The sequence below is a fragment of the Anabrus simplex genome, chromosome 7 (assembly GCF_040414725.1).
Source record: "Anabrus simplex isolate iqAnaSimp1 chromosome 7, ASM4041472v1, whole genome shotgun sequence".
Taxonomy (NCBI): domain Eukaryota; kingdom Metazoa; phylum Arthropoda; class Insecta; order Orthoptera; family Tettigoniidae; genus Anabrus; species Anabrus simplex.
The window spans coordinates 172,333,791-172,358,080 of record NC_090271.1 but is presented as its reverse complement, the minus strand read 5'-3'; the positions used below and the strand labels follow the sequence as shown (position 1 = coordinate 172,358,080).

The 24,290-nt window shown below is 41.0% G+C and overlaps 1 protein-coding gene across 1 annotated transcript in view; it reads left to right on the top strand.

Moving 5' to 3' along the window:
* Positions 1-24,290, top strand: part of LOC136877014 (hemocyte protein-glutamine gamma-glutamyltransferase) — a 112,221-nt gene that overhangs the window by 33,480 nt on the left and 54,451 nt on the right. Inside the window, exons 2-4 of the mRNA XM_067150806.2 lie at positions 10,685-10,859; positions 13,189-13,401; positions 22,495-22,625. Of these exons, the coding sequence (XP_067006907.2) occupies positions 10,718-10,859; positions 13,189-13,401; positions 22,495-22,625 (486 nt within the window). The 5' untranslated portion in view covers positions 10,685-10,717. The remainder of the gene's footprint in view (positions 1-10,684; positions 10,860-13,188; positions 13,402-22,494; positions 22,626-24,290) is intronic.

Genomic DNA, 24,290 nt, shown 5'->3' with positions numbered 1-24,290 from the left:
CTGTAAGATTTCTCTGTCGCTCATCGTTTGAAAATTTTGACGCTTAATATCTCAGAATGTCATTTGTTTACAAAAAATACCTCATTCTCTCTGCAGCCACTGAAGCTACAGTAGAAAATATTTGGCATGTGGCTTATCCCTATATTTTGAATTTTTGCTACTAGGTTTGCTAAATCGGTTTAAGGTAATTGAATCGCACCTTATTATATGATTGGTCTGTAGGACCTATTAATCTTGAACAATCCACTCTGCATGAACCTCGTAACTTCTTTGAACCAGGAACTCATCATATCTCGCAGCAGCATGAACGTCAAAATAAATGCAGCTTCTTGTTGTCTTCAATATTCTATCTTGAATTCCACAAAACTTCAGTAAAACATTTCTTTCTTGCAGGCGCTTCTGTTTACAGTCCGACTCCGTGGCTAAATTGTTAGCGTGTTGGCCTTTGGTCACAGGGATCCCGGGTTCGATTTCCGGCAGGGTCAGGAATGTTAACCATAATTGGTTAATTTCGCTGGCACGGGGGCCGTGTATATGTGTTGTCTTCATCATCATTTCATCCTCATCACGACGCGCAGGTCGCCTACGAGAGTCAAATCAAAAGACCTGCATCTGGCGAGCCGAACATGTCCTTGGACACTCCCGGCACTAAAAGCCATACGCCATTTCATTTTATTTCCTATTTGCAGGTACTTACTTTTTGCGTCAAGTATTTTTTTCTAAAATTCAGCAGATGCAATGATTTTTTTGTTAGAATCAAAGAAAGTATTTTGAATAGTGAAATATTGACTCAGTTTACCCAGTTTACCTAGTCTGCTGCAAACAAGGTGATGTAGGAGATTCTGGACATCACCGCATCTCGTACAGTGCGTTCAATTACATAGTAAGTTGTCCCCACTTCTAATGAGGGAGGGCTTGCCCAGGGGCCAGTTCGTATTTGATATCCAACTTCACGTCTGTAGTTTCGGCGGAATTGGAGGATTTGTGACCTTGAAAGGAAATTCCTCCTAGCTCAATTCGCAGAGCATCCGACATGAAATCGGAAGGCTATAATTTCGGTTCTCAGTGGTGTCTGGTTGGCCATTTTCGTTCTGTACTTAATATCTTCTCGACAAGTATGTAGTGTATGTTCAGTAGGAAATGAACAAGACTTAACACTCTGAAAGTTTATTACAAGTAGCCTTCAGAGCGCTCGTGTAAATTAAATATTCACTTCAGTTATCGTTATCATTGCTGAGACTTGTAACAGCGAAAATGAAATGGCTCTTGCGTAACAAAGTTTTAATACAGCAATTCTTTACAAATAGTCCTACACAGCGCTGGTCCGAGTGGCTCAGACTGTGGAGTGCTACCTTCTGAGTCCAAGTTGACGGGTTCGATTCCGGTTCAATTCAATGGTATTTGGAGTTGCTCAAATACGTCAATCTCGAGTCGATAGATTTACCTACACGTAAAAGAAATGCTGTGGGGCAAGATTCTGTCCCCTCGGCCTCTCCAGAAATCGTAAACGGGAAGTAAAACCGAGATTATTACTTTAAAAATATGTAAGAAAATGCACCGTGGAAAGATGTATAAGAAGGACACACCGGTTTACAAGGAGAAGGTAGTACTGCTGTGAAAGTGTGCACGCCAATGACAGCCGATCTGCACGCGTGCAGGAGCTATGCACGGGTGCAATATCCTCACCCATCCATGAGGTCTTGGTCACGTTCAGCCGCACCTCGCAGTCATTCACGGGTGACGGAGATCAACGCAGTCTTTCACTCACCAGGTGTTGCTGATCAGCTGATGCCTTCTTCGGTGTGATGGAGGGCTGCTCAGAGTAACAATGAAGATCAACAGTGACAGTATACCTACTTGTCACGCGCTTTCCTTATTTCCACCGTTCCTGCTGTGTTCGTGCTATTCTCGACTCTGACAATGTCTTGCTGATGCCAGTAGACATGGAGTATAAACCACAGATTATTTTCGTCTATATGCTCGTTGTTTCCAGGACATCAAACATCTTCTAGGGCTGAAACTTGTCAAACATCTTTTTTAAAATCAATGGAGCAAAAAGCGTTGACGTCGACGTCGAAGCAGCACTCCACCAAGACCTACATGATGAAGAGAGCTTCTCGTGTTTCGAGACCGTTCCGAAAACTGATTTGCGAGTCACTGATACCATAATGCATCCGTAGATTTTATCGTTAAGTTTGTGGAGAGAAAGTTTCAGCGCGTGGTTTTCTGTGGCTGATAATGCTCATGTCAGGATGAAACTTACATCCTGTGGGCGCATTTCAAAGAGTTGAGAAATAGCTACGTAAAAGGGTATCATATGGAATAATAATAATAGTAATAATAATAATAATGGGGGCATGTTTAGCTCAGTGACTGAGCTGCTGGCTTCCCAGCAAAAAGGCTGAGGTCCGATTCCCGGCCGATCCTTGGTTGACATTTTCATGTCAAATATCACATGGTGTCGGGAAGGGTACCCAGCGTAAAATACCCGGCCAGAACTAAAATCAGCCTGTGTGCCTCAAGTGATCCCAAAACTATCTGAGATAACCTGAAGAAAGTTGTTAATATTAATTATAATAGTAAATTATACAACAAGCCTATAATGGCAATAATTAAGACACGAGTATGTTTATAAAGCGACCGTTTAGGCTGGACGATAATTATAACTCTATTTTTTAAATATTCATAAATTTCTGTCGAGATGATCGCTCGACAGTTGAGTTTACTGAACAGAGGGCAGAGCGCATGCGCTGGGTTATTGAATTTCCGTGAGTGGATCAGAGACTTTGACAATGTCATATATTTTCAAAGCTTTGATAGAAGGCTATCATAACCTAGCTTTATTTCAAATAAAAATTGTTTATTGTACAGTTGGTGAAGTGAATTTGCGGGAATGTGCCGTGCGGTTGTAGAATATTGCAAGTAGAAGGTGCATTGGTGTTAATATGTGTGTCCGACATGTTTGATTTTGCAAACAAGTGCGAAGCTAGTACGTTGAGCACAGGTGCGATGCTATCCTTACCTAATTGGTCAAACACCTGTATCATAATGAAAATCTGAACTCTGATTGGTGGAGAACCTGTATCATAATGAAAATCTGAACTCTGATTGGTGGAGAACCTGTATCTTGAATTATAATGAGCCCCATTAAGATTCAGTATTTATATTTCGGCATCGTCGAGCATAAAAATAATAATAACTCGGCTCACCGGCTCAGAAGGTAAAGTGGATGGTAAGTGCGATTACGGTTCTGTCCGGTAGTATTTGAAAGTGCTCAAGTACGCCTGGCTCATGCCGGTAGATTTATCGGAAGAACTCTTGAGGGACAAAATTTCAGGCATCTGGACATCTTGGAGGAACGTGAAACCATAAATGCTATTATTTGAATAGTAATAGTAATAATAATAATAATAATAATAATAATAATAATAATAATAATAATAATAATAATAATAATAATAATAATAATAGCCGAGCTGAGTGGTTCAAACAGTTGAGGTGGTGACCTTCTGACCCCAAGATGCTTAAATACGTCAGTTTAGTGTTGGTAGATTTACTGGCTCGGAAAAGAACTCCTGTGGGGCAAAATTTCGGCACCTCAGCTTTTTGTAAAACCGTCAAAAATAGTTATTGAGACATAAATAATTATAATAATAATAATAATAATAATAATAATAATAATAATAATAATAATAATAATAATAATAGTTGTGACGCTACCTCATGAAGTTATACGACCAGAGGATGGGAAAGGAATAGGACTGGAAGAATAGTGGCCGTGGTCTTAATATTAATTAATGTTATTGGCTTTACATCCCACTAACTACTAGAAGTTCTTTTACGTACCAGTAAATCTACGAACACGAGGCTAACGTATTTGATTGGGCATCTTCAAATACCACCGCCGGACTGCGCCAGGATCGAAGCTGCCAAGTTGGGGTCAGAAGACCTGCGCATCAACCATCTGAGACACTCAGACCGTGGTCTTAATTAAAGTACATAATAATCATTTGCCTGGTGTGAAAACGTCAATCCATGGAAAACCATATTCATGACTTCTGTCGATGATGTTCGAACTCATCGACTCCTAAATGTAAACTTACAACTGCATGAATGACTCGTCCCACGTTATCAACTAACTTTTTATTATTATTATTATTATTATTATTATTATTATTATTATTATTATTGATTGATTGATTGATTGATTGATTGATTGATTGATTGATTGATTGATTGATTGATTGATTGATTGATTGATTGATTGATTGATTGATCTTTTCCTAGTGATTTCGGGTCGCCAATACATGCGTGTTGAGCCAAGTTTTATGTGATGTACTACTTGCTTTACGTCGCACAGACACAGATAGGTCATGAGGCGACCATGGAATAGGTGTGTCTGGTATGTAAATTTGAAACCACATAAAAGCATCTTCAGGGCTGCTGACAATGGAGTTCGAACCCACCATCTTCCGAATGCACATTGATAGCTACGTGACTCAAGGCGCGCAGCCACTTTCTCGGTCCAAGTTTTATGTGTATATACCCTTCCTAACGGTGGGGTGATATAGAGAGATATCTCCATGGTGGTTGGTAGTATGGCGTGAGTGTATGAAGATGAATACAAATACCTAGTCCCCGGCAACCAGACGTTGCTAAAATACCAACTGAGGTAGGGAATCAATGCGAGGTCCACCTGAACCAAAGGCTGTAACGCTACCATTCAACCAAGGATCCTTTATTGTTATTATCGTTATCAGTAGCGAGTTCTCCCAAAATTGGAAGACGTTAAGCAAATAACTCAATCATTTCTTCTGTGGGTTCTTCTTGTTCTTCCAATAGTTTTCCATTCTTTCCGAGAAGGCTTGTTTTCGTTCTGCAGACCACTTTGGTCTGCATTGTTTTTGTTGTGGTTGCTCTGATGTAACTTCCCGGTTGTTTACTTTGTGCCTACAGATGTCTCTGTCTAGGATATCTGTTGAACATATGTTTGCGTTTTTGAGGTCCTTTCGAAGTTCATTAAGCCAGGGTGTTGAGTTCTTAAGCGAGGTTACATAATCTATTATCCTTTTTGTCAATCGATTTTCTGGTAATCTCGTAAGATGACCGAAGAATTTTATTCGTCTGTTCCTAATGCCAATTTCGATGTTAGAATGTTTCTGTTGTTTTGATTGATTGTAACCTGTAACCTTCTTGGGTGTATCTAGCTCCTAAGATTTTCCTAATTATTATTATTGTTATTATTATTATTAATAATAATAATAATAATAATAATAATAATAATAATGTTATTTGTTTTACGTCCCACTAACTACTCTTTTACGGTTTTCGGAGACGCCGAGGTGCCGGAATTTAGTCCCGCAGGTGTTCTTTTACGTGCCAGTAAATCTACTGATACGAGGCTGACGTATTTGAGCACCTTCAAATACCACCGGACTGAGCCAGGATCGAACCTGCCAAGTTGGGGTCAGAAGGCCAGCGCCTTAACCGCCTGAGCCACTCAGCCCGGCTATTATTATTATTATTATTATTATTATTATTATTATTATTATTATTATTATTATTATTATTATTATTATTATTATTATTCGCCTTCTAGGTTTGCCGAGAGCGGTCCCTTGCCTATCCTCCGTTGTGTGTAGCTCGTTCGAGAGTTTAAAAATGATGGATCGTACTCTAAATTCGTAGCACAATAGGGAATGTAACCCTGACCAACGGAATGGTAACCGACGTCGCTAAAAATAGAAAATAAATTGAGTTGGAATATAATTTCCATGGAATGTATTTCACTAAAAGTTTTAAAGTTAAGGAAGTAGTTATAGGCCCTACACACATTAGCTTTTGTAATTTTTGTGTACGAAAGTCAGAAAGGAAAATCTAGAAAGACTGTCAAGTGCATTCCACATTTTTAGTGGCAGTGAATTTGATGAATTGGAGCGTGTTAGTCAGTAACTGTGACTATAAATAACGTTATTACAGGAGCGATAAGTTTTCGTTCATAACCTTGGAGCGTAGCCAAACTTTTAAGTGCGTTCACGTTTCCTATCCGGCTTATTATTACAAGTGGCAGCCTGGGAGCTGGCCACCAAATGTCTCTTTTCTGAGAACTACTAAATGAAGGAAACGAACCGTGTCCGTTCTTGGTGACATTTGTCAGCCGGTTGTTACGTTCCTTTAGCTGTTAACTGCTAACGTATTCAAATAGGAGAACGGTGATATATGTGACGTTTAACAGCAAACACAGTAGCACACGTGGCGGAGGCGAGTTCGGTAGCTGAGTGACTTCTCGAGATATGTATTTCGGTGTTCTGAGATGGAAGGTTAAAACGCTGTTTGAGATTCTACGTAAAATTGGATATCTCTTGGCATTGATGAAGCGCCGATCAAGGAAACCAAGGAATACGGCGGGGAAAGTTGTTACGCTGACCATGTAACACTCCATTTTTTACAAGTTGCTTTACATCACACCAACACAGATACGTTTTGCGGGGACGATGTGATAGGAAAGGGCTAAGGATGGAAAGGAAATGGCCTTGGCCTTAATTAAGGTACAGCCCTTGCATTTGCCTGGTGTGAAAATGGGAAACCACGGAAAACCATGTACAGGGCTGCCGATAGTTGTGTTCGAACCCACTACCTCCCGAATACTGGACACTGGTCGCACTTAAGCGACTACAGCTATCGAGCTTGGTACTCCATTATTTGTAGGCCGTCTGATTGGGAAGGGGTCAACCCGTCTCCCATTACTCTACGGAGTCGGATATAAAACGAGATGAATCTTAATAGGTAAGATTTTACGACCGGGCGCTCTTCCTGACGTCAACCTAAATGAATGACGTGAATACATGAGAGTAGGAAAGGAGAGGTCACCAAGGAGTCTGCTCAAGGCTTAACGTCTCCATCCGACAGGTGAATCACCAGCAACAGTGCCATATAGCCTCACTCCATATGAAGACTGCGGAGAGGTTTAGAATTGAATCCAGACACTTGACACGCAATCTATTGATATTGTATACCACCAACTATCGTACTTTTCTGGCCAATATTCTGACGGTGAAAATGTTTTCGACCAGCGGGACTCGAACCGGGTAACCACGGTGTCAGACAATATAGACTTGACTCTTTATGAATCACGGCCACCAGGTGAGTTACTCATTCAACACACTCCTCTGCCTGTATTGAAAAGAGGGTTATGTTCCACAGATCATGAGCAACCTAACACTATCAGACATTTCTCTTTGTGGGTATTTGAGAGATAAAGTATACAATAATGCTATTCAAAACGGATTTCATTTGTGCTATGTTATTCACGAGTTCAATTTAGTTCCCACTGAGTTGTGCAAATTAAGACTTCAAGCATATATCGACTTGAATAGAGCCCAGGTGGTTCACTGTGTAGGCAATCGATAACCAGGATATTTTTTTCAAATAATATGATATTATTATTATTTGTAAATGCCCTTGCTGGCGAGATGTAGTGTTTACAGTGCACTATGTCTTCTGGTATGAGCTAGAATAAATTTGTTATTTTCATTGACCTGTCACAGTTTCATCCTTGGCTTTGACAATATGAAAGTAACTGAGGGATGAGCGATGCTAGTAATGCCATTCCTTGTGCAGCCAGTCCCTGTTATGAATGGTATAAAAATATCACTCATAGGGTCAGTTGATGCGTGCATTTCAGTGGGCTTGGCAGACTGATATGTGGGAAACTTCTGGATTGGTGAGAAAAGCAACGGGAAACTACCTCACTTCTCATTTCCCTAGTAAGCCTTTTCAGTGATGCCTGAGCCATCTATGACAGCTATAAGCATAGCTGTGCAGGATCTAACGAGCCTTTGGGCCGAATACCCAACATACACAACAATATCATTTGTAATAAGATTTGTTCAATTCCTTCTCAAACATTTTGTTCCTTACTTCGCAGTCATCCTATAAAGTTGTTCAACGGACACTTTGTCTTCCCAGTCTACTCCAATGTCCTTAAGAATCTTCAGGAAGGTATTCCACTTTACTCTGTCAAAGACTTTCGTCCAAGCAATAAAGCTGACATGTATCTCCTAGTCTACCTCCATGCTACTGTCATGATACCTAACCTAACCTAACCTAACCTAACCTAACCTAACCTAACCTAACATTCTCATGAATCCTATGTTGTCTTTTGTTCCTCTACCTTTCCTGAAGCCAAATTTTGTTTCTCCTTTTTCATCTAACTCTCTACTTATCCTTCTCAAAATAATTCCTGTATAATGAAAAGAAATAAACACATATTTAGTGGCAACAACTTCAGGCGGGATTCTTTTCTTCCATGGCTTATTCACACTTTACTTGTGCTCTCTACCTTGTTCTCATTTAGCTGTTCTTTGACCTCAGACCAATCACACATCCCTCTGTTGATATTCTTCATTCCTTTGCATCTTCCTTGTCACCGTAATCTGTGCAGAGTCTTTTCTTAAGATTTCTAGGTAGGCTAGGAAGAGGAACTTCAATTTGTTGGAATTGGATTTCCAAACAACGAAAGCATTGATACGAACGTACCAACTTCGTTGGAGAGTGGTAGAAATGAACAAGCATTCACTTGAGTTCGTCATGCTGTGTAGTAAGTCTGACACAACTTATCATTGATATCGACATAATTGCGTACTCTGATAAGATAAAACTAGTTCTGGCTTCTTCATTTTTACCGTCAGCTGCATTATGATGCATGCTGGAGATAAGTACTACAGCTTTAAACCTCTTCAGGGAATATCAACGGCACTGAAGTATAAATACAAGTATTGCGGAAATATGCTAAAATACACTGGGTGAAAAAAATTTAAGCTCCCAGAAGGAGAGGAGGAAGCGAAATAAAACTTCACGTGTTGAGAGGGTACGAGATTTTATTTCAGTGACTAAAACTCGAGTCAAATTTGCAAAGAACGTGGCAGTACGACTTCACTTATCAGTATGACGTTGGACCCCCTCTGGGCTGGATGCATGCACTGATTCTATTGGGAAGAGTGTCATGATGGCGTTGTATCCTCTCCTAAGGCAAGCTGACATACAGCTGTTGTAAATGGTCTTTGATATCCTGAATACTGGCGCTGTGACGGAGCTGACATCCAAGCCGGCCCCACACATGTTCTATTAGGGACAGATCTGGAGATCTTGCTGGCCACAGGAGCACCCCAAAAACACGCAGACGGTTCATAGAGATACATGCCGTGTGTGGACGAGCAATGTCTTGTTGAAAAATGGCAGCACGATACTGTCGCATGAGAGGTAACACGTGAGGACACAGGATGTCTGTGACGTACAGTTGTGTCATTAGATTTTTCTCAATCACTACGAGCCGTGACCTGAAGTCACGACCGATGGCTCCCCATAACATGACGCTAGAAGTAACACCGCTGTGTCTGTTCAAAACCTTGGAAGAATGCAACTTCTTCCCAGGTCGCCACCATACTTGCAGACGATGGTCATCCAGGGTGGTTCAGAAGCGAGATTCATCGCTGAACACAATGCGATGCCATTCACCAGCAGTCGATGGTTCCCACTCACGGGACCACTCCATACGCAGCCGTTTGTCTTGTGGTGTTAACGGCAGCGAACGCATGGGACGGTAAATCCCAAATCCGGCTGCTGCGGGATGACACAAAATGTTGCAGAGTGCTCTCGGATGGCAGGCGCAGATGTGAATGGGTTACGATGTACTTGGTGCACAAGACGGCAATCTTCCCTTATGGTGGTCAGACGTGGTAGACCGGAACCTTGACGACGAATATGCCTGCCGTCTCGTTCCCATGCAGTTCGGCATAGAGCCACTGTCACATCTGTATGCCCCACAAATCTGGATATTGCACGATTCGAGCAGCTGGCCAAATGGACCCCCCAATGAAGCCCCTTTCAGACTCTGCCAGGTGCTGATAACGCTGTCTCGCACGAGTATGCGGCATCTCCGTATCCTTCACAGTGACCACTCAACATCTGACGCTGTCCACGCCCCTTTATACCCTATCAGGCCTGGTAAAAACACTAAACACGAACAACAGTAATGCACTCTGGTGGCCATTCTACCTGTCGCAGAGAATTACAACTCTAGTCATTTACAGTACATGCCCGCCGGTATTGTGTACGTGTACAAAGTTATATTGACATCCAACCCTTTCTTCTGGTTACTTCAAACTTTGTGTACAAACATGTCTAGATAATATTCTCACCTCTTCCATTCTTCTTACTCTAATCTTCTTGTGTCATATCTCCCATCGTTTCTTCCTCTTCTTTCATCTTTCCATGCGATCTTCTTCTTCTTCCTCCTCCTCTTCTTTTCTCACCTCTTCCACACTTTCTTCTTTCCATGCTCCTGATTTTTTCGAATTCTGATTAATATTAGTATACTTGAGAAGGTTACTTGGTTAGGCTCTACATTCCTCTGCTTAGGGACGTGGGTCGATTCCCAACGCAATTGGTTAGAGAGAGATTTTAAATAAATTAACATACCACCCTTAAGAACAATATTCTGCCATTCAGACGTCTTCTAAAACCGTCATATCATAAACACAGCAGTGGAATAATAATAATAATAATAATAATAATAATAATAATAATAATAATAATAATAATAATAATAATAATAATAATAATAATAATAATAATGGTTTGTTTTGTATCTCACAGGAAAATGTATTTTATCTTTCCGTTCCAGTGTCTGGAGAGATCCTGGTGGTAGTTCTGAGCTATGGCAACTGTGAGATATGCCCGTCCTGGGAACTTCCGGTACATCGGAGACAACCGGACTTACATGAGGAACCTGGCGACTCATTTTGATCATGAGTATGAGAGACACCGAACGGCTGAAAATGTGATAGACTCCGACAGAGGTAAGATGTACCACATATCACCTAAAAGTGAACTACCCTATCTGTTCGTTAGATTGAGAATGACAGGTCTCTTCAAGGGCACATAGCTCCAACTAGTGATCAGTATTTAAAGTATCCTTGTAAAAAATACTCGCTAATATCTCGCCAAGTGTATATTCTTGTTCCAACCAGAATCTTTTAATGGCAATGTTCCTTTATCTAAATAAGATAGGTGACCCGAAGCTAGCAATTTTAAATCATATAATCATTTCTGAAAATATCAAAAGATAGGAAAATAATTTCCTAGAGCAGCGGTTCTCAAAATGTTTCGAATTTCAAACCCCTTTCACAACGATCTAAACTAAACAAGCCATGAATGAAGGCTACTTAATATTCAACCTGGAGTTGCGGTAGTTAAGGTAAATAGGCCTACCTCAGGATTCCCCTCCAAAAAACCCGCAACAACGCCTACAATACTGAAACTAATTCTAATACGTGTATTTCACATTTAAAAATTTAAGGTCGAAATGAAATAGGCATGTAATGACTTATGGCTTTTAATGCCAGGAGTATCCAAGAACATGTTCGGCTCGCCAGGTGCAGGTCTTTTTATTTGACACCCGTATGCGACCTGTGCGTCGTGATGAGGATGAAATTATGATGAAGCGACACATACACCCAGTCCCCATGCCAGGAAAATTAACAAATTATGGTTAAAATTCCCGACCCTGCCAGGAATCGAACCCGGTACCTCTGTGAGCAAAGGCCAGCACGCTAACAATTTAGCCATGGAGCCGGACTTCAACAGTATATATCAGTGCTTCTAACTGCAATATAAAATAGATACTAAATGAAGTAACTTCTATATAATCACATGCACTCAACAATGTGGTGAATACATATCTCAAGCAAGGCGGTACTACTCACGCACGCTCTTCGATATACGAAGTTTCCAAGCACTATGCCAGTTCATACTGCATTCTCTTTGCTAAGTATTAATACGAATAAAACACTTCCTATTTTATCGATCTAATTTAATTTAGGATGACCCAATTAGTACAGACATACAATTATATTCAACCATGAATGACCACACTCCACTAATTCCTGTTTATTTACAAAGTATTTTGTCCTCACTCAGCGGGTGTCCAGCTGGACAGTATTTACCTACAAGGACAACCATCCGTATATCATGATTGATAACTTATCATACTTTCACTTCGCCTCGCACGCCCAACCACCCCGCACAGCAGCCGTACACCGACAGCCTCGAATACAGGCCTGCTGAACACCACAAGACACGATGGCTATTCCTTAGCTCAACTACAGAGAAATTACGTCACTCATTCAATCATCCCACGCGGCTGCTCCGCACAGTGAACTACTAAACACTGACAACTAAACAGCGGTCACATAGCAGCAACAACACAATAGCGCTAACCAGCACTACAATACTCCTCACAACAACAACAACGACAATTAACACTGTTCTAACTCTACTCACACCAACTGTTCCATCCTCTGACTCCACGATGGTCTACAGTTCACGGCAGTACACACAGTACTCCAGGACAGTACACACATTCAGTACTCCAAGGTAGTACACATAGTAGTATTCCATCAACACTCCAATACGACGTTACTCTGGCACTGACTGTGGCGGGACACCCACCACACATTCGACACTGCAACACAACAACAACAACAACAACAACAACAACAAATACAACAACACTAGCTATAGCCAGCGCTGCTGCTGTCCCATTCCAACTACTCACTGTTCGCGGCTAGCCTCCTTTTATATCGCTTGTAATAGAGTTCTAGAATCTTCGGCGCTTGGCTAGAGACATGGCATTCTCGTTTCGTCATCGAGAAGGTACACGGGTAAACCAGACGAAAACACAATAGAAGAAAATGCTGCTGCATATCTACGATATGGCTCGAAGGTTCGCGGCATGGCTTATCCCTGCAAGGAAATACCGAAGGAGGCTCCTATAGGGCTGGTACGTAACAATATTTTATCATCTGTAAAATGACGAGTGGCGAACTTTGGACTACCTACCTTATTTCATGTTTTGTGTTAAATTTTGTTCTGAATGTAATGTAACTTGCATAAACATACATTTATACTTATCCAATATTTATAGATTGAATTTTCAACTATTAAATCGGGCCCATGACCTTCGATGTTAGGCCATTTTAAACAACAGCATCAACTATTAAATCTGGTAATGTGCTCTGAGCAATGCCATAGATATGAAAGGTAAAGCTAAAGAGGTACACAAGATATAAGGGTCCAATAATGTTGCTCTCAATCGTTACGAAAGACTTATATTGTAACTGCTTTCAGTGGAGTCCCCGGAGAACCTGCCGCTGAACGTGGAGATAACGGAGTTCTATGCTCGTGACAACGCTCAGACCCACCACACGGACCTGTACGAGCTGACGCAGATGGTGCCAGCCACCCCTGTCCTCCGGCGAGGACAAACCTTCTTCATGGCTATGCGCTTCGACCGCGTCTACGACAACAAGAAGGACAGCATCAAACTTATTTTCAACTTTGGTGAGTTATGTTCCTCCAGACCAACCCCAGAAACTGTCTTATCTATAGCAATTAATTATCTTAATTACGGGGAACTCTGTTTCTCCTGCTATCATCAACAAACTAAAGGCTTACCTCTTGTTTTTGGAGCCAGCCTCTCCCATGTCTCGCAACTCTTTTTAACTGTTCGCTAGCGGCGCTATAATCAGCGTACAGAGAGCGATGTGGAGTCAGGTAGTTTTCCATTGCTTTCCTCAGTTTTTCATAAAATCATATTGCACTTCACACCGAGACAGATTCCCATTGAAGGTACATTTTGCTCTGGTCTGTGCCAGCGAACACACTAGGAAAGAAAACTCCTACGTTAGCATGAAGAATATAAATAGTCAGTAATTTTAATTTCGTGTGGCTATTTCCAGCCGAGTGCAGCCCTTGTACGGCAGACCCTTCTATGAGGGTGGGCGGCATCTGCCATATGTAGGTAGCCGCGTGTTATTGTGGTGGAGGATAGTGTTATGTGTGGTGTGTGAGTTGCAGAGATGTTGGGGACAGCACAAACACCCAGCCCCCGGGCAACTAGAATTAACCACTGAAGGTTAAAATCCCCGATCCGGCCAGAAATCGAACCCAGGACCCTCTGAACAGAAGGCCAGTACGCTGACCATTCAGCCAACGAGTCGGACTAAATAGTCAGTGAGCCAGGGAGAACATAAAAAATTATTGGTAATTTACGTAAACTATGGTAGTTTATTTGTTTAAGATTGCCTTTGCTGGCAGGACCTAGTGTTTACAGTGCACTATGTCTTCTGGTATAGGCTAGAGCAATTTTGTTACTTTCATTGATCTGTCTCAGTCTTATCCTTGGCTTTGACAATATGAAAGTGACTGAGGTATGAGCGATGCTAGTAATGCCATTCCTTCTGCAGCCAGTCCCTGCTATGAATGGTGTGAAAATGTTGCTCATAGGGTCAGTTGGTGCATGCATTTCGGTGGGCTTGGCAGACTGATATGTAATAGTAACTTCTGGCTCGGTGAGGAAAGCAATGGGAAACTACCTCACACCTCATTTCCCTAGTACGCCTCTTCAGTGATGCCTAGGTCATCTATGACAGCTGATGGCAGAGCTGTTGAGGATCCAACCAGCCTCAGGGCTGAAGACTGAACATACATACATTTGTTTAAGAATCACTCAGTATTAACCGCTTGGAGTGTAGGAATTAAATTTTCCTCATTTATAAACGGAAACAACCTTTTCGTCTCAAGAATTTAGAAGAAGTGTGCCTGGATATTATTGAAATTAGTCCTACTGTTTGCTGGCCCCGTGATGTAGGGGTAGCGTGCCTGCCTCTTACCCGGAGGCCCCGGGTTCGATTCCCGGCCAGGTCAGGGATTTTTACCTGGACCTGAGGGCTGGTTCGAGGTCCACTCAGCCTACGTGATTAAAATTGAGGAGCTATCTGACGGTGAGATAGCGGCCCCGGTCTAGAAAGCCAGGAATAACGGCCGAGAGAATTCGTTGTGCTGACCACACGACACCTCGTAATCTGCAGGCTTTCTGTCTGAGCGGCGGTCGCTTGGTAGACCAAGACCCTTCAAAGGCTGTAGTGCCATGTGGTTTGGGGGGGGGGGGTAGGCCTACTGTTTGTGTTTGGAAACGAAAGTTTTGCCATTTCATCACATTCAATGCTTAGCATATCCAAGAGGCTAAAGCACACACACATCGCACGTATATGTTAGCTGGACCGATCTGATCAATGCTACCTCACCATTTCTCCAAGAATGAGTTAAATCAAGAAAATTTGATGTGGGTCTAAAGATATGGTCGGCAGGAAAATAAGACGAGTAGGATAACACTTCTTAGCCAAAGGGCCAAAATATTTGGCTCTTCGTTGTTTTATTATTCAACGATTACCTCCTGGCAGTCGAATTACAAACGGTATTGGTGTCATGGTAGCCGAGTGACATCGAAACCTGCTTCTCCCCACAGAGGGCGTGTTTCCAGTCACGGCCAATACAAGTGGGTACCTGCTCTTCTGATTCTACGTAATACTGGAGGTCTCATGCTATGATCACGATGTCAACTATTATACAAATTCAAAGTCTTCTTGAATTTTGGAAACGATATTTCAACAATTTTATGATTTTACCATCCAGTTTGCCAGTAGTATTCATACATGAAGAGAATCCGCTGACAGAAATCGAGTAAACCACTTTTGTCATCCTCAGAACAGTATTTAACACTTCTCCATAAGCTGCAGAAGCCTTCCTTCGTACTAGTACTAGTAATGAATGGATTTATTTCGGTAATGGCAAGGAAATATCGTTATGTTTAATTCTTCTTCTTGCCAAGACTTTCCATGCTAAATAACCACTGAAACCAAGATGTCTCCCAGACACATAGTTGGATATTTGAAATGAGGAGGGATTTCGGCAAAATGTCTGTCTTCTTTGTGTAGCTGGCATGTAGAATCCCCCGTTAACGATACCAAATGAACTGGTGTTTATTCATGAACATGTTTAGGCTGTTCCTATGGTATGGCATTATTTTTCTCTCAAAAGTATAATTATAGCCATACTGCTCTTCTTTGTAAAGCTACAGGTCACTTGTGATGATAAGATTTACTGTCCTGTAACTTGTTTGTTTATATTAGATGTTTGAAATGCACATGGTGAACTAAATAAATGCATGATTTAAGGAAAAGACATCTGAAATTATTTCACTCGATTCCAATCAACAGAAAAGGAGTTACAAATGTATGTTGAGAAAATGTAAAACTGAAACATTTTCTATATTCAGTATTCTACACTTTTACAATATTTTATAAGACTGAGCATCCCTAATGAACAGATTAGAAAGCTTTCCTCGAACCCAATTCTCTTATGTTGCAAAAAAACAATCAAATTACATAACTTTTTCGTAATCAATCATAATCATCGTCTCTCTTGGCATTCTCTTGTTCTTGTTCCTCTGTTCCTTGAGTTTGGGTGTCAATGATGTCGACGAAGAACTTGCTCTACAGTAAGGAGACATTCAGTGATAACTGCTGTGTGTCCTTTATTTTTGTAGGAGGTGGGCAATTGAAGAGTCGTACAATTTCTGCAGATTATTTTAAGTTGTAAGGCAGAATTTTTCATGTTTGTAATTTTTGTCATTTTACTTTTGAAGTTTAACTAGTGTTTCCAATTCTAAATTATATTCGCTGGCACACAATGGCTTGAGCAGCAAAAGGGTAAAAGGTAGGTGCACTAAAAATCGCACAGAGGCTTGCGCAAACAACGAATAAAGCTGTTGAGTACGTCATTTGTACTCGCATCCATGTCGTTCAAGATCTTCGTTCAGTTTTCTTCAGTTGCTGGGCTGAGTGCGTCAGACGGTTGAGGCGCTGGCCTTCTGACTCCAACTTGGCAGGTTCGATCCTGGGTCATTCCGGTGGTATCTGAAGGTGCCCAAATTCGTCAGTCTCATGTCGGTAGATTTACTGGCACGTGAAAGAACTCCTGCTCGACTAATTCCGGCACCTCGGCGTCTCCGAAAACTGTACAAGTAGGTAGTGGAACGTAAAGGCAATAACATTATTATTATTATTATTATTATTATTAATTTTCTTCATTTCCTGTTATCAAAACGAAAGATATGCAAATACAATAAAGTTGACTCACATTACTGTTATCCATAGCTCATAATTCTAAAACGTTGAAGAAAATCTTCGTCCCGTTCTGAGTTCGCACTTTATCTTCGCAGCTTCTTGTTTTGCGTTTATCGAGTTATTTCTCTTTTCCGTGATTTCCAATTTTCAAACCAGGAAAATGCTGGGGCTGTACCTTAATTAAGGCCAGTGCCGCTTCCTTCCCAGTTTAGGTCATTCTTATGCCATCGTCGCCATAAGACCTATCTGCGTCGGTGCGACGTAAGCCAGTAGCAAAAAAAAAAGTTATTTCTCGTAACGAATATCCAACTATGTCCCCTCATTAAGATACAGCGACTCCGAAGAGTTGATGACACGCGGCTGCGCGCCGTCGCGGTAAACTTAGAGCTCGTTACGCTCCATATACTTGAGAGATGACGTGACCTCCAACTCGATTAATGTGTGACATCTCCAGTGACACGTCTCTGGCAAGAGTTACTCAGGCTTGACCACGGTCAACTGATGGCAGTTATGATAGTATGATACGGTCTATTCATGATGCACAAAATCATTAATTCGATTGCATCTGATCTCATGAATCATGCATCCGCATGCAAAAAGAAAATATATTAAAAAAAAGCCCTAAAGTCGAGTAGAGGTCTTCTGGCAAAGCAGAGATATCGGTACGAGAATGTTGGAGGGTGTTCAGTGTCTGCAGAATATATGTTAGAATGGGTGTTAAATAAGTAACTTTATTATTTTGGTATGCAAGCTCTTTAGGATTTATCAACTGTGAAATTGCGTGTTTCGCCCCGATGTGGCACTGGGTTCATCAGTTGGATTGCTACACCTGTCCGAGAAGCTGGCGGCTAGTGCACTGTTCAGACACCTCTGAAAGCCACCTTTATAGGACATTGTAGTGACAGAGCTCCACGGGAGGTACGTAGCTCCACTTGCACAAAAATCTGCCTTTGGCTTTTACAGCAAAAAAAAATTCAATTCCCGAAGGAAACGGTAATTACACTTCATTGATTGCGAATATTGAAGCTCTTTAGGATTTCTGAATCGTGAAATTACCAGTTTTTCGCTTCAGTGTGGCATTGGACTCCTCAATATATTATTATTATTATTATTATTATTATTATTATTATTATTATTATTATTATTATTTGTTGGTGTAAATACGCCCGTGCAGGACTACGCGACAGTCGTTTGTTTACCTCTTTTGTTCCCGCACTTATTTCATTCCTTTCCCCCTTTGCTTCAAGTTCTTCCGGTCACTTTCCTTGGTTTATCCTCTTGGTTAACTTGCGATTTGTATATTGAAGATCTAAATATATCCCTGTTTTAGATAGCTTGTTGTATACTTCCTGTCAGTTTAAGATCGTTCTTCTACTAAGCCGATCCATTTGATAGTGTCTGTTTTGGCTTTATTCCTGTCTTCATAGAATTCGACTGCAGTAGGCCTATTTGTTTTGTGAGTATGTCAAGGTTTATTCTTTCTAAGTGTCGATAAAAAATTAATCTGAGTTTTATAATGCCACAATACAAATCTGTGAATTCTTTGATTGATTTTAATTTTCTTATGATTTCACGTTCTTTTTTCTCATTGTTTTCTATGTCTGTACAAAATTAGTGTTTTTGTTCCGTAGAGACATTTTGGTTTAATGACGGCATTGTAACGTCTTCGTTTTGTGCGTTTAGAAGTGCATTCTCAGTTGTAGATATTTTGGGTGAGTGCTGTTTTAATTTATTTTGGATTTTGTTTGTCATTGACTGGTTAGTTCTTGTTCAATTATAGAAAACGTCTCTTTATAATCCCTTCATCAGCAATGCCACCTACTGGAGATAACTGGCAGCAGAAGAGACGGAGCATACCTCAGTTAACAATAATTTAGTCGGCGTGGAATATTTTTGCTCAAGGGCGCTGTAGGCCGGTTTATAGCCCAATAAACAAATAAATCTGAAATCGAACATTTGATTATATGTCACTCATTAGTTAAGATGTTTCATATGATGTGCTTTAAATCAGCCAGACATACATCAAAAGATCAGTAAACTCCATTCATAAGAAATTTGGCGTTCATAAGACAGATGAGTAGAATTGGAGACTGAGTTGCGTCCCCAGGTAAAATCATTCCGTAAGTTTCATCCCGCGGTTTTCTAGAAGTAAGGACTGTCCATGAGCATTAACTAACATGCTGTATTATTTAAGAATAAAATTTCGGTATGACAAAATTATCAATGTTAGCGGAATGTTTAACAATGTTTTGTGTAACTCAGTATTAATATTAAGATATATGTGCACCCACTGCAATGTTTTTTAAAGCTGTGGTGAATTCAGGACAGTTGATATTTACATAGCATGTTAAAGAAACTTGGTACAAGCCTCGTGCGACACATCTTTTGTGTCTCAAACATTCTCCCTGGAAATCATAAACAATCGACGAGATCATGTGATGCAGGTGATTCATTCATGTTTTGTACTGTAGGCAATGTCTGGCTCCGTGGCTAAATGACTAGCGTGCTGGCCTTTGGACACAGGGGTCCCGGGTTCGATTCTCGGCAGGGTCGGGAATTTTAACCATACTTGGTTAATTTCGCTGACACAGGGGCTAGGTGTAGGTGTCGTCTTCATCACCATTTCATCCTCATCACGATGCTCAGGTTGCCTACGGTGTCAAATCAAAAGACCAGCAACTGGCGAGCTGAACTTGTCCTCGGACACTGTCGGCACTAAAAGCCATACGCCATTTAATTTTTTTACTGTAGGCAATACGAATTATAGTTCGTTTGTAATCTGTTTACCCTCCAGGCTCGGTTTTTCCCTCGGACTCAGCGAGGGATCCCACCTCTACTGCCTCAAGGGCAGTGTCCTGGAGATTCAGACTTTGCGTTGGGGATACAACTGGCGAGAATGACCAGTACCTCACCTGCTATGCTGAACAGGGGCCTTGTGGAGGGATGGGAAGATTGGATGGGACAGGCAAAGAAGAGGGAAGGAAGCGGTCGTGGCCTTAAGTTAGGTACCATCCCGGCATTTGCCTGGAGGAGAAGTGGGAAACCACGGAAAACCACTTCCAGGATGGCTGAGGAGGGAATCGAACCCACCTCTACTCTGTTGACCTCCCGAGGCTGAGTGGTCCCCGTTCCAGCCCTCGTACCACTTTTCAAATTTCGTGGCAGAGCCGGGAATCGAACCCGGACCTCCGGGGGTGGCAGCTAATCACGCTAACCACTACACCACAGAGGCGGACACGAATTACAGTTGTTGGTTTATATTGGTTAGAAAAAGTAGTTTTTATTTGTATAGCGTACATGATAAGTTGAAAGTATCTAGAGTGCCATTCAAGCTTTTGGATGGTAATATAGCACAGAATTTTCACAGTTCGATAGTGTATGATACCACTTCTTTTCCCAGAAACCATTAAAGGTTTCAAAATTTAAAAAGGCTTAATATTGAAGGATACAGCATTTCAGCTACATTAAGGGAGAGATTAGATCGAGAAAATACCAAGGGAGAGAATTTCCAAACAGAATCCTAACATTCCAGAGAGATTCGATCTTTTGAACGTCCGGCTAAGAAATGGATCGAGATTACAGTATAACAAGCCACATGGACTAACACTTTTTCAGAAGATATATATTAATATTATTATGGATATTCGTATATATATATATCCTTATAGACTATTATAGCTTTGAGGTTTCAGTCTGCAAGCATCTGTAAATTAACTCTGTACCTCCACAACCCTGTATTTTCAACCAGCTCTCTTAAAATTTAGATCTGCAAGCATTTGTAAATTAACTCTGTACCTCCACAACCCTGTATTTTCAATAAGCTCTGTGACTTACCTCATATATACACTTCTTATCTCTAAATAATTGAAAACTGAGTTTAACCAACGTCATCTTGGTCTCCTTCTACTTCTTTTTACCCTCCATGGCAGAGCCCATTATTCTCCAAGGTAATCGATCCTCCTCCATTTGCACCACCGAAGCAGGTTTATACGCACAGCTTCTATCTTTATCGTCTCATTCCGGGTACCCTCATGCCGTTGTCTCCAGCTTGTAAGACCCTTCATTCTCGCTGCCTTCATTTCAGTTCCTTCCAACTTGCGAATAAGATATTCTGAGTTCACAGTGCAGCAAAGCCAGTCTGAAAACAGAGCAATGTAAAGATACTTTCATCCAAGAACATCAAACTCACAGCATTAGCTTTGTTATTCTTGTTTTTTAGGTATTCTCTACTTGAAATTCCTTTTTGGTTTCTTCCCTACTGAAATCAGTGTTGGAAATACTAATTTTCATGTCATGTCCGCCGCACCTCTTTTCAACCTAGAAGATAGATTACAGGCTTTCAGCACAGTTTATCATTAATACCAAGTCGTCGGGAGAGGCCAGCTGCTTACTAAATGTCCACACAACTGAATTCCTCCCTGCCATTTTATGCTCTTCAGTAAATGATCCATGTAAGTGGCCTCCGTGGCTCAGGCGGAAGCGCTACAGCCTCTGACCGCTAATACTATGGTTCAAATCCCAGTCATTCCATATGAGATTTGTGCTGGACAAGGCGGAGGTGGGACAGGTTTTTCTCCGGGTACTCCGGTTTTCTCTTTCATCTTTCATTCCAGAAACACTCTCCAATATCATTTCATTTCATCTGTCAGTCATTGATCATTGCCCCAGAGGAGTGCGACAGGCCTCGGTAGCCGGCACAATCCCTATCCTCACCGCAAGATGTGGGTTTCATTCATTCTATCCCTGACCCGGTCAATGACTGGAAAACAGGTTGTAGGTTTTCATTTTTCAGTAAATGTTCCATATAAATTATGAAAAATAAGGGAGGGGGATTATAGCCTCTAATTATCGTCCACATAAGTGTATTTGACTACCAGTAATAACCTACCCGATAACCCCTAAAAACTGTGCCAGCATGCCTTCTCTATTTCTCTTGTAGCATTTTTTGAACACTTGACACTTACTGAAAATCTTGTCCTGGCAGCCCGTCTGTGGTCTGAAACCGCCTTAGTTTTAATCCAATTCACTCTCCACCATTGATTGCATCCCCTTTTCTAAAATGTCTGTGAACGCCTTTTCTTGGGGTACTAACAACCTCAGGAGTTGTTTCAATCCTTCCTATTCCCTTACTTTTATTTGGATGCAACTACAGTACTGCTTTCGTCCAATTATCTCGCACTAACTATTGATTCCTGTCACTTTTTCTTTTCTCGGTTCCTTTTGTCTAACCATAGAACTCGTTTCTACTTGGAGATATTTTAGTGTACTTCCTCACAGTATAAAACAATTAGAGGCAAGAAATTCCTGGATACGCGTCTTCATATTTATACATCTGTTGCTCAAAGTATCCAAAAAATTGAGCTCTCAATGTGGTAGATTCTGGGAATCGCCCTGTGTATTTCCATGCACATTTCGCCTGTTGTGTTTACAAGATAGTGAATCCTTCATGTTCTCTTTGTTGAAACAGGTCCAAACCCCGCGGTGAGTAAGGGCACTCGAGTTATCATACCAGTGACCGACCAGCCACAACTCAGCGCAGACAAGAGACGATGGGATGTGATGATCCTCAGACAAGATGGCACCACGCTCACCTTTGAGGTAAACTATCCCGAGAAACCCTAAGCAAGATAACATATGTTAAAGGGATTACCTTGATAAACTTAATTAATCTGAGGGCAGCATACTAACTCATAAATAGATCCTAACTGTAACTTGGTCTACAGAAATACATATTATTATTGCAAAAGAAACATGGAAATTTAGCTCAACTTTATAATCCGAGCTAAACACTGTTGAAGTACATGAACTTTGAAGCGGATGACTTTCGTATTCGCCACTGTCTCCCTAAATATAAATATTAAATACATACATTTTTAAGAATTAGGAAAAAATGTTCAAGAAGAAGTAATCAAAACCCTGAGATTTGTCGATGATACTATTAATTTGTCCATATTTGCAGAAGATTTGTTGAAATTGCTGAATGGCATGGACACAGTCTTACAAAGGGAGCACAAGATAAATAAATAAATAAATAAATAAATAAATAAATAAATAAATAAATAAATAAATAAATAAATAAATAAATAAATAAATAAATAAATAAATAAACCCAAAAAGCAAGGACTGCAGTCGAATAAAGACTGGTGGTGCAGGGAATATATTAGAAGATATATATATTACAGTGTGCTTTCCGTATTACCGACACAGATAAGTCTTGTGGCGATGATTGGATAGTAGTGAAAAGGAGGCAGCCGTGGACTTAATTAAGGTACAGCCCTTGCATTTGCCTGGCGTGAAAATTGGAAACCATCTTCAGGGCTGCCGACAGTGAGGTTAGAAACTACTGCCTCCCGAATGCAAGCTCACAGCTGCGCGACCCTAACCGCACGGCCAACTCGCTCGGTGTATTAGAAGATGAAGTCTTAAATGAGATAGATGGATATTGTTACTACGGTGGCAGAATATGAAAGGAGTCGTCGTATGGCTTTTAGTGCCGGGAGTGTCCGAAGACAAGTTCGGCTCGCCAGATGCAGGTCTTTTGATTTGACTCCCGTAGGCGACCTGCGCATCTTGATGAGGATGAAATGATAATGAAGACGACACATACACCCAGCCTCCGTGCCAGAGAAATTAACCGATTATGGTTCAAATTCCCGACCCTGCCAGGAATCGAATTCGGGACCCCTGTGACCAAAGGCCAGGACGCTAACCATTTAGCTATGGAGCCGGACTATGGAAGAAGTAAGGAGCACAAAAATGCAGACTAGCACAAGCAAGCAAAGCCTTTCTTAAGAAAAATAAATTTTTTCTCATATCAAACATGCATATTAGAAATATATTTTTGAAGACCTGTGTCAAGCGTGGCATTAAATTGAAACATAGAAAATAACAAGTGCATACGGTGAATAGAGGGTTCTGAAACGCTGTGTTTCAGAAGAATGATGAAGGTCAGGTGGGTGGCTCGGATCCTGGACGAAGACATACTGAATCTAGTTGGTGAGAGGAGAACGGAATGGCGAAATTTGGCCAGAAGAAGGGATAAAACTGTGTTGCAAGGTCTACAAGTAAAAAATCGGTAGATTGTACGTAACAATTTTGGGAATTTTAATGAAAATTCGGTGGTTTCTCGAGCACTGAAATGTTATAATAGCCTATAACTAAATTAAATGCAATAGTCATGTGGAGTTATTATGAGAAAAATATACAATTTCAGTCACCCGTATTCTCTGGCCACTCTACGCTTCTTCTTCTTCTTCTTCTTCT